Consider the following 12,240-nt stretch of genomic DNA (forward strand, 5'->3'; position numbering starts at 1 on the left):
TGCATTGTCACCATGTCAAATAAATCTTCACATTACAGTAGCTGAAGAGGCAGTAGCCTTAGGAAGACATTTCATACTAACGTCTGTTATGAATATGATAGCGCCCTTTACCTTCAGCTTGTTCCAGCATCTCATCAGAACTGGGATGAAACAAACAAAATAGAAAAATCAGTGATATGTTACCTTGGGGTCAATATACAGAGATTGTGATATGTTACCTTGGGGTCAATATACAGAGATTGTGATATGTTACCTTGGGGTCAATATACAGAGATAGTGATATGTTACCTTGGATTAATATAGAGAGATCGTGACAAACGACAGTGAATAAAGCAGTGTGTAGGTTTTTACTGCCAGTAGGGTCTAAGGGTCTTACTCTGGATGGAAGTAGCTGTAACACTGGTCACACACACGCACTTCCTTCTCCTCCTCAGTGCAGCCCTCTACCGCCATCTTGTGGTCGGAGCAGGCATGGCACACCAGACGACCACACCTCCTGCAGTGGTGACGCCTGTTGAACTGAGGAGGACAATAGGATGGAGTGGAGAGTCACTTTCACACAACAAATCATGAGCCGGTTCACCCAACACAAATGAAGTCTATTCCTGTACTGAACACCAATGAGCAGCCTTAATCTGTTTGTGGGAAACCAATGAGCAGCCTTAATCTGTTTGTGGGAAACCAATGAGCAGCCTGAATCTGTTTGTGGGAAACCAATGAGCAGCCTTAATCTGTTTGTGGGAAACCAATGAGCAGCCTGAATCTGTTTGTGGGAAACCAATGAGCAGCCTTAATCTGTTTGTGGGAAACCAATGAGCAGCCTGAATCTGTTTGTGGGAAATCAATGAGCAGCCTGAATCTGTTTGTGGGAAACCAATGAGCAGCCTGAATCTGTTTGTGGGAAACCAATGAGCAGCCTGAATCTGTTTGTGGGAAACCAATGAGCAGCCTTAATCTGTCTGTGGGAAACCAATGAGCAGCCTTAATCTGTCTGTGGGAAACCAATGAGCAGCCTTAATCTGTGTGTGGGACACCAATGAGCAGCCTTAATCTGTCTGTGGGAAACCAATGAGCAGCCTGAATCTGTGTGTGGGACACCAATGAGCAGCCTTAATCTGTCTGTGGGAAACCAATGAGCAGCCTTAATCATCTGTGTGTGGGACACCAATGAGCAGCCTTAATCTGTCTGTGGGAAACCAATGAGCAGCCTGAATCTGTTTGTGGGAAACCAATGCCACCATTTTCTCTTTGTTGCCATTTAGTGTCCGCCACTCACTCACTCATTTAGTGTCTACCACTCGCTCATTAATTTAGTGTCCACCACTCACTCGCTCATTAATTTAGTGTCCACCACTCACTCGCTCATTCATTTAGTGTCCACCACTCACTCGTTCATTTAGTGTCCACCACTCACTCGCTCATTCATTTAGTGTCCACCACTCACTCGCTCATTCATTTAGTGTCCACCACTCACTTGTTCATTTAGTGTCCACCACTCACTCATTCATTTAGTGTCCACCACTCACTCATTCATTTAGTGTCCACCACTCACTCATTCATTTAGTGTCCACCACTCACTCATTCATTTAGTGTCCACCACTCACTCATTCATTTAGTGTCCACCACTCACTCATTCATTTAGTGTCCACCACTCACTCATTCATTTAGTGTCCACCACTCACTCACTCATTTAGTGTCCACCACTCACTCACTCATTTAGTGTCCACCACTCACTCACTCACTCATTTAGTGTCCACCACTCACTCATTAATTTATCCGCCACTTATTCATTCATCAAGTGGCTTATTTTAGCCATTCCACTCTATAATATAATTTAAAAAAAATATATATATATATATTATATACATATATATTATAAGGACTATTATAAGGACTATTATAAGGACTATTATAAGGACTATTATAAGGACTATTATAAGGACTATTATTAGGACTATTATAAGGACTATTATAAGGACTATTATAAGGACTATTATAAGGACTATTATAAGGACTATTATAAGGACTATTATAAGGACTATTATAAGGACTATTATTATATATATATTATACAGTATATATATATATATATTCCATCTAGCATACGCTTTTATCCAAAGCGACTTATGCATACTAGAGGTCAACATCTAATACATACTATGGGTGGTCCCGGGAATTGAACCCACTACCTTGTAGATACAAGCGCCATGCTCTACCAACTGAGCTACAGGGGACCAGACTCTAGACTTTCACGGGGGCCCTTATTCTCACCATGGTGAAGCGTTCTCGCTGGCAGACCATGCAGACATGCTGCTGGTTGTCTGGGACCCAGTCCTTACGAACCGGGGCTCTGTCTGGGGGCTGGAACTGATCGGGGGAGCGCTGGATTCTCCTGCCGGTCGACCCTCTGTCCAGGGAACTGCTGGACGACGAGGTGTGCATGGGGGTACTACCTGGAGTTAGGAGACGGAAACAACATTGTTATCTTCACAATGTATTCTGGAAAATCGGATGTGCTGTACATAGCATTATGGGTACTGTAGTACATAGCATTATGGGTACTGTAGTACATAGCATTATGGGTACTGTAGTACATAGCATTATGGGTACTGTAGTACGTTGCATTATGGGTACTGTAGTACATAGCATTATGGGTACTGTAGTACATCTTGCCACAGTAACCACGTGCAACAAAAGAAGATCAAACATTTGAATGATTACACACAGACAAGAGAGTATAATAGAATATAGTATAATAAAATAGAATATAATAGAATAACGTATAATAAACTAGAATATAGTATAATAGAATAGAGTATAATAAAATACAGTATACTAGAATAAACTATAATAGACTATAATAGAAAATAATAGAATAATAAAATAGTGTATAATAGAATAGAGTATAATAAACTAGAATATAGTATAATAGAATAGAGTATAATAAACTAGAATATAGTATAATAGAATAGAGTATAATAAACTAAAAGAGAGTATACTAGAATAACGTATAATAGACTAGAATACAGTATAATAGAATAGAGTATAATAAAATAGAGTATAATAGAATATATTATGATAAACTAGAATAGAGTATAATGAACTAGAATAGAGTATAATAGAGAATAATAGAATAGAATAGAGTATAATAGAACATAATAGAATAGAATAGAGTATAATAAAGTATAGTAAACTAGAAGAGAGTATAATAAAATAGAGTAAAATAGAATAGAGAGTATAATAGAACAGAGTATAAAATAGAAAAGAGTATAATAAACTAGAATATAATAAACTAGAATAGAGTATACTAGAATAGAATATGATAAAATAGTGTATAATAGAACAGAGTGTAATAGAACAGAGTGTAATAGAACAGAGTATAATAGAACAGAGTATAATAGAATAGAGTATAATAGAATAGAGTATAATAGAATAGAGTATAATAGAACAGAGTATAATAGAACAGAGTGTAATAGAATAGAGTATAATAGAACAGAGTATAATAGAATAGAGTATAATAGAATAGAGTGTAATAGAATAGAGTATAATAAAATACAGTATACTAGAATAAACTATAATAGACTATAATAGAAAATAATAGAATAATAAAATAGTGTATAATAGAATAGAGTATAATAAACTAGAATATAGTATAATAGAATAGAGTATAATAAACTAGAATATAGTATAATAGAATAGAGTATAATAAACTAAAAGAGAGTATACTAGAATAACGTATAATAGACTAGAATACAGTATAATAGAATAGAGTATAATAAAATAGAGTATAATAGAAAATATTATGATAAACTAGAATAGAGTATAATGAACTAGAATAGAGTATAATAGAGAATAATAGAATAGAATAGAGTATAATAGAACATAATAGAATAGAATAGAGTATAATAAAGTATAGTAAACTAGAAGAGAGTATAATAAAATAGAGTAAAATAGAATAGAGAGTATAATAGAACAGAGTATAATAAAATAGAAAAGAGTATAATAAACTAGAATATAATAAACTAGAATAGAGTATACTAGAATAGAATATGATAAAATAGTGTATAATAGAACAGAGTGTAATAGAACAGAGTATAATAGAATAGAGTATAATAGAATAGAGTATAATAGAACAGAGTATAATAGAACAGAGTGTAATAGAATAGAGTATAATAGAACAGAGTATAATAGAATAGAGTATAATAGAACAGAGTATAATAGAACAGAGTGTAATAGAATAGAGTATAATAGAACAGAGTATAATAGAATAGAGTATAATAGAATAGAGTGTAATAGAATAGAGTATAATAGAATAGAGTATAATAGAATAGAGTATAATAGAACAGAGTGTAATAGAATAGAGTATAATAGAACAGAGTATAATAGAATAGAGTATAATAGAACAGAGTATAATAGAATAGAGTATAATAGAACAGAGTGTAATAGAAGAGTATAATAGAACAGAGTATAATAGAATAGAGTATAATAGAGTATAATAGAATAGAGTATAATAGAACAGAGTATAATAGAATAGAGTATAATAGAACAGAGTGTAATAGAATAGAGTATAATAGAACAGAGTATAATAGAACAGAGTATAATAGAATAGATATATAATAGAGTATAATAGAATAGAGTATAATAGAACAGAGTATAATAGAATAGAGTATAATAGAACAGAGTATAATAGAATAGAGTATAATAGAATAGAGTATAATAGAGTATAATAGAATAGAGTATACTAGAGTATAATAGAATAGAGTATAATAGAATAGAGTATAATAGTATACTAGAAGGTATAATAGAATAGAGTATAATAGAATAGAGTATAATAGAACAGAGTATAATAGAACAGAGTATAATAGAACAGAGTATCAGAGTATAATAGAACAGAGTATAATAGAACAGAGTATAATAGAATAGAGTATAATAGAACAGAGTATAATAGAACAGAGTATAATAGAACAGAGTATAATAGAATAGAGTATAATAGAACAGAGTATAATAGAACAGAGTATAATAGAACAGAGTATAATAGAACAGAGTATAATAGAACAGAGTATAATAGAGTATAATAGAATAGAGTATAATTGAACAGAGTATAATAGAACAGAGTATAATAGAATAGAGTATAATAGAGTATAATAGAATAGAGTATAATAGAACAGAGTATAATAGAATAGAGTATAATAGAATAGAGTATAATAGAACAGAGTATAATAGAACAGAGTATAATAGAACAGAGTATAATAGAACAGAGTATAATAGAACAGAGTATAATAGAACAGAGTATAATAGAGTATAATAGAATAGAGTATAATAGAATAGAGTATAATAGAACAGAGTATAAAATAGAGCATAATATAATAGAGTATAATAGAGTATAATAGAACAGAGTATAATAGAACAGAGTATAATAGAACAGAGTATAATAGAATAGAGTATAATAGAATAGAGTATAATAGAATAGAGTATAATAGAATAGAGTATAATAGAACAGAGTATAATAGAACAGAGTATAATAGAACAGAGTATAATAGAATAGAGTATAATAGAATAGAGTATAATAGAGTATAATAGAATAGAGTATAATAGAATACAGTATAATAGAACAGAGTATAATAGAATAGAGTATAATAGAATAGAGTATAATAGAGTATAATAGAATAGAGTATAATAGAATAGAGTATAATAGAACAGAGTATAATAGAACAGAGTATAATAGAATAGAGTATAATAGAGTATAATAGAACAGAGTATAAAATAGAGCATAATATAATAGAGTATAATAGAACAAAATAGAATAGAGTATAATAGAACAGTGTATAATAGAACAGAGTATAATAGAACAGAGTATAATAGAAAGTATAATAGAACAGAGTATAATAGAACAGAGTATAATAGAATATAGTATAATAGAACAGAGTATAATAGAACAGAGTATAATAGAATAGAGTATAATAGAACAGAGTATAATAGAATAGAGTATAATAGAATAGAGTATAATAGAGTATAATAGAATAGAGTATAATAGAACAGAGTATAATAGAACAGAGTATAATAGAATAGAGTATAATAGAATAGAGTATAATAGAATAGGGTATAATAGAATAGAGTATAATAGAATAGAGCATAATATAATAGAGTATAATAGAACAGAGTATAATAGAATAGAGTATAATAGAATAGAGTATAATAGAACAGAGTATAATAGAACAGAGTGTAATAGAATAGAGTATAATAGAACAGAGTATAATAGAATAGAGTATAATAGAACAGAGTATAATAGAATAGAGTATAATAGAATAGAGTATAATAGAATAGAGTATAATAGAACAGAGTGTAATAGAACAGAGTATAATAGAATAGAGTATAATAGAATAGAGTATAATAGAACAGAGTATAATAGAATAGAGTATAATAGAACAGAGTATAATAGAATAGAGTATAATAGAATAGAGTATAATAGAATAGAGTATAATAGAACAGAGTATAATAGAATAGAGTATAATAGAACAGAGTATAATAGAATAGAGTATAATAGAATAGAGTATAATAGAATAGAGTATAATAGAATAGAGTATAATAGAACAGAGTATAATAGAATATAGTATAATAGAACAGAGTATAATAGAATAGAGTATAATAGAACAGAGTATAATAGAATAGAGTATAATAGAACAGAGTATAATAGAATATAGTATAATAGAACAGAGTATAATAGAACAGAGTATAATAGAATAGAGTATAATAGAATAGAGTATAATAGAATAGAGTATAATAGAATAGAGTATAATAGAGTATAATAGAATAGAGTATAATAGAACAGAGTATAATAGAACAGAGTATAATAGAATAGAGTATAATAGAATAGAGTATAATAGAATAGAGTATAATAGAATAGAGTATAATAGAACAGAGTATAAAATAGAGCATAATATAATAGAGTATAATAAAAGTGTGTATAATAGAATAGAGTATAATAAAATACAGTATACTAGAATAAACTATAATAGACTATAATAGAAAATAATAGAATAATAAAATAGTGTATAATAGAATAGAGTATAATAAACTAGAATATAGTATAATAGAATAGAGTATAATAAACTAAAAGAGAGTATACTAGAATAACGTATAATAGACTAGAATACAGTATAATAGAATAGAGTATAATAAAATGTAGTATAATAAAATAGAGTATAATAGAAAATTATATGATAAACTAGAATAGAGTATAATGAACTAGAATAGAGTATAATAAACTAAAAGAGAGTATACTAGAATAACGTATAATAGACTAGAATACAGTATAATAGAATAGAGTATAATAAAATGTAGTATAATAAAATAGAGTATAATAGAAAATTATATGATAAACTAGAATAGAGTATAATGAACTAGAATAGAGTATAATAAACTAGAATAGAGTATAATAGAACATAATATAATATAATAAAGTATAGTAAACTAGAATAGAGTATAATAGAATAGAATAGAGTATAACAGACAATAGAATGATCTCTGACCTGCAGTAGGTGGAGGTGTTCCCATCCTAGAGGGGGTGGATGGACAGCTGTCCTGGGCTGGACACTGGTCATCCTGGAGACTGATCACAGAATCTGGGGACAGAGAGAGGTCGAAGTAATTAACGTTGTAGACTTGTACACATCATATCTAAAAAAGTCCAAATGTGTAAATTCAGTGTTGGAGGAACGTAACTTTTAGTAACTCGTGACATTACAACGTTACTATGGAATGTAAACGCACACTAAATTACATGTGTTAACAAAAACAGAAAACCCTCTGAAGATGCCTAGCGTGTGTCGGTCATTAGAATGGCTTGCATAGTAACCAAAAGGATGCAAGTTCAAATCCCTTGAGCTGACAAGGTACAAATCTGTCGTTCTGCCCTTGAACAAGGCAGTTAACCCCACTGTTCCCCGGTAGGCAGTCATTGAAAATAAGAATTTGTTCTTAACTGACTTGCCTAGTTAAATAAAGGTAAAATAAATATATGCCACTCGTCTATATCTCTACACCAACTCAAGTATTAATGACAGAAGCAATATATCCTTTACAATACTTTAAATAAATGATATACAGTTGAAGTCGGAAGTTTACATACATTTTAGCCAAATACATTTAAAACTCAGTTTTTCACAATTCCTAACATTTACTCCAAGAAATAACCATGCTCGAAAATAAGGAGCAAGTTACTCAGTGATGTGTTGTGTTCGATTTTCCCCCAACATAAGGCTTTGCATTTAGGCCAAACATTTATTGCTTTGCCTTGTTTTATATTCTGTATATTTTTACTCTGGTCATTTAGGTCATTATTGTAGAGTCCCCCTACAACATTGTTGATCCATCCTCAGTTTTCTCCCATCACAGCCATTGAACTCTGTAGAGGTTTTAAAATCACCAATGGCCTCCTCATGGTGAGATCCCTGACCAGTTTCTTTCCTGTCCAGCAGCTCAGTTGATGTGTCTGGGTGGTTTAATACATCCTCCACACCATAAATACGAACTTGACCACGCTTAAAGAGATATTCAATGCATGATTTGTTATTGTTTCTCATCTACCAATCACTGCCCTTTTTTCATGAGGCATCTTTTGAAAAAAAAAAAAAACTCCCAGGTCAATGTACAGTAGTTGAATCTGTGCTAGAAAATGTAACACTTGACTGAGGGACCTTACAGATGTATGTATGGGGGACAGAGGAGGGGGTAGTCATTCAAAAACCCATATTATTTCACACACAGTGAGTCCATTTAACTTACTAATGTGATTTGTTAAGCCACATTTTTGTTTCTCCTTGCCTATACAAAGGGGGTTCAATACGACTATATTTTAGTTATTACATTTGATTAAATTTGTAAAAATGTGTAGAATGTTATTTTCCCTTTGATATTACGGAGTATATTGTGTAGCTCAATGACAACAACAAAAAATATATAGCTATTTCAATCACACTTTGTAATAAAACTACATTTAAAACTAAAACAATCCAAGGGGGTGAATCCGTCTGATACCCACTGTAGAAAACCAACTGGGCACCGTAATAGGAGAGCTAAATAACAAGTACAACTGGCTACCAATCTGTTTTACACACAAATACGAACCGGGCGGAGATTCTAGGCTAAAACTATACTTTCACATTGTCTTAATTGTACGGCCCTTTACTTTATATTAAATGGTGAAAACGTAGCGGGAGAAATATCCATTCTTATCAACGGAGACGAACTCAGCTACCCTATTTGTTTTATTACCAGACAATAAACGGGCCACTTCTCCCGAACCCGATGAAAATCCTGAGTCAGTCAAGACTCAAAGGTAACATCGGTCCTTTTCTTCAACCAATTCAAAGTAATACGGCTACTTCCACGATAAAGGCTATTGTCGCTGCCATCTCACCTGATGAAAATCCTGCAAGTAGCGTCAGTCAAGACTCAAAGGTAACATCGGTCCTTTTCTTCAACCAATTCAAAGTAATACGGCTACTTCCACGATAAAGGCTATTGTCGCTGCCATCTCACCTGATGAAAATCCTGCAAGTAGCGTCAGTCAAGACTCAAAGGTAACATCGGTCCTTTTCTTCAACCAATTCAAAGTAATACGGCTACTTCCACGATAAAGGCTATTGTCGCTGCCATCTCACCTGATGAAAATCCTGCAAGTAGCGTCAGTCAAGACTCAAAGGTAACATCGGTCCTTTTCTTCAACCAATTCAAAGTAATACGGCTACTTCCACGACAAAATAAAGTCTATTATCGCTGCCATCTCACTAACTATCTATCTAGTTACCATGCCAACACCCCGCCACAACGTTCATGCAGGAACAGGAAGAGCGCGATGAACGTAGCCTAGGATGGAGGGATTTTATTTTTTATTATTTGTGCCAACAAAGAGAAAGGACAATAATATTGTAAAAGTAACTAAGTAACTTATTAATTAAATAGAAAAAAATGAATGAGTTTTGGTAACTAGTTACCACAAAAAAAAGTAAGAGTAGTTGGTAACTAGTTACTTCCAACACTGTGTCCTGACAGAGCAAGGTAGTCGTGAGGTAACAAAGGAAGCCTGATTTTACTCTATAATAACGGATTGGATTTTATATTAAAAAAACAATCAAGGTACTCAAAGCACTTTACAAAGTAAGAGGGAATTTCACCTCATCCACCCAATTGGATGACGCACGGCAACCATTTTGTACCAGACCGTTTACCGTTTACACATCACCACAACTCATAGACACAACTTGCGAGATTGGACAATCACATATCCATTGCACATTTGACTGACAATATGAGTGGTTGTGTAGACCGATGACTGAGTCTGGGGAGACAGGGAGAGACATCCATAGTACAAGCCTGTGCATTGTATTTGCACTGTATTCACATCCTACCATACATTTGTCTGTACATTATACCTTGATGCTATTTTATCGCCCCCAGAAACCTCCTTTTACTCTATGTTCCAGACGTTCTAGACGACCAATTCTCATAGCTTTTAGCCGTACCCTTATTCTACTCCTCCTATGTTCCTCTGGCGATGTAGAGGTGAATCCAGGCCCTGCAGTGCCTAGCTCCACTCCTATTCCCCAGGCGCTCTCTTTTGACGACTTCTGTAACCGTAATAGCCTTGGTTTCATGCATGTTAACATTAGAAGCCTCCTCCCTAAGTTTGTTCTATTCACTGCTTTAGCACACTCTGCCAACCCGGATGTTCTAGCTGTGTCTGAATCCTGGCTTAGGAAGACCACCAAAAACTCAGACATTTTAATTCCAAACTACAACATTTTCAGACAAGATAGAACTGCCAAAGGGGGCGGTGTTGCAATCTACTGCAAAGATAGCCTGCAGAGTTCTGTCCTACTATCCAGGTCTGTACCCAAACAATTTGAACTTCTACTTTTAAAAATCCACCTCTCTAAAAACAAGTCTCTCACCGTTGCCGCCTGCTATAGACCACCCTCTGCCCCCAGCTGTGCTCTGGACACCATATGTGAACTGATTGCCCCCCATCTATCTTCAGAGTTCGTGCTGCTAGGCGACCTAAACTGGAACATGCTTAACACCCCAGCCATCCTACAATCTAAACTTGATGCCCTCAATCTCACACAAATTATCAATGAACCTACCAGGTACCTCCCCAAAACCTTAAACACGGGCACCCTCATAGATATCATCCTAACCAACTTCCCCTCTAAATACACCTCTGCTGTCTTCAACCAAGATCTCAGCGATCACTGCCTCATTGCCTGCATCCGTAATGGGTCAGCGGTCAAACGACCGCCACTCATCACTGTAAAACGCTCCCTGAAACACTTCTGCGAGCAGGCCTTTCTAATCGACCTGGCCGGGGTATCCTGGAAGGATATTGATCTCATCCCGTCAGTAGAGGATGCCTGGATATTTTTTAAAAATGCCTTCCTAACCATCCTAAATAAACATGCCCCATTCAAGAAATTTAGAACCAGGAACAGATATAGCCCTTGGTTCTCCCCAGACCTGACTGCCCTTAACCAACACAAAAACATCCTATGGCGTTCTGCATTAGCATCGAACAGCCCCCGTGATATGCAGCTGTTCAGGGAAGCTAGAAATCATTATACACAGGCAGTTAGAAAAGCCAAGGCTAGCTTTTTCAAGCAGAAATTTGCTTCCTGCAACACTAACTCAAAAAAGTTCTGGGACACTGTAAAGTCCATGGAGAATAAGAACACCTCCTCCCAGCTGCCCACTGCACTGAAGATAGGAAACACTGTCACCACTGATAAATCCACCATAATTGAGAATTTCAATAAGCATTTTTCTACGGCTGGCCATGCTTTCCACCTGGCTACTCCTACCCCGGACAACAGCACTGCACCCCCAACAGCAACTCGCCCAAGCCTTCCCCATTTCTCCTTCTCCCAAATCCATTCAGCTGATGTTCTGAAAGAGCTGCAAAATCTGGACCCCTACAAATCAGCCGGGCTAGACAATCTGGACCCTTTCTTTCTAAAATTATCTGCCGAAATTGTTGCCACCCCTATTACTAGCCTGTTCAACCTCTCTTTCGTGTCGTCTGAGATTCCCAAAGATTGGAAAGCAGCTGCGGTCATCCCCCTCTTCAAAGGGGGGGACACTCTTGACCCAAACTGCTACAGACCTATATCTATCCTACCGTGCCTTTCTAAGGTCTTCGAAAGCCAAGTCAACAAACAGATTACCGACCATTTCGAATCTCACCAT

At 34.2% G+C, this 12,240-nt stretch overlaps 1 protein-coding gene across 1 annotated transcript in view; it reads right to left on the reverse strand.

Moving 5' to 3' along the window:
- The window catches only part of zfyve26 (zinc finger, FYVE domain containing 26), a 108,356-nt gene that overhangs the window by 27,769 nt on the left and 68,347 nt on the right, over positions 1 to 12,240 (reverse strand). Inside the window, 4 exon segments of the mRNA XM_031787675.1 lie at positions 112 to 140; positions 377 to 519; positions 2,272 to 2,453; positions 7,530 to 7,622. Of these exon segments, the coding sequence (XP_031643535.1) occupies positions 112 to 140; positions 377 to 519; positions 2,272 to 2,453; positions 7,530 to 7,622 (447 nt within the window).

This window comes from Oncorhynchus kisutch, linkage group LG14, assembly GCF_002021735.2.
Source record: "Oncorhynchus kisutch isolate 150728-3 linkage group LG14, Okis_V2, whole genome shotgun sequence".
NCBI lineage: Eukaryota > Metazoa > Chordata > Actinopteri > Salmoniformes > Salmonidae > Oncorhynchus > Oncorhynchus kisutch.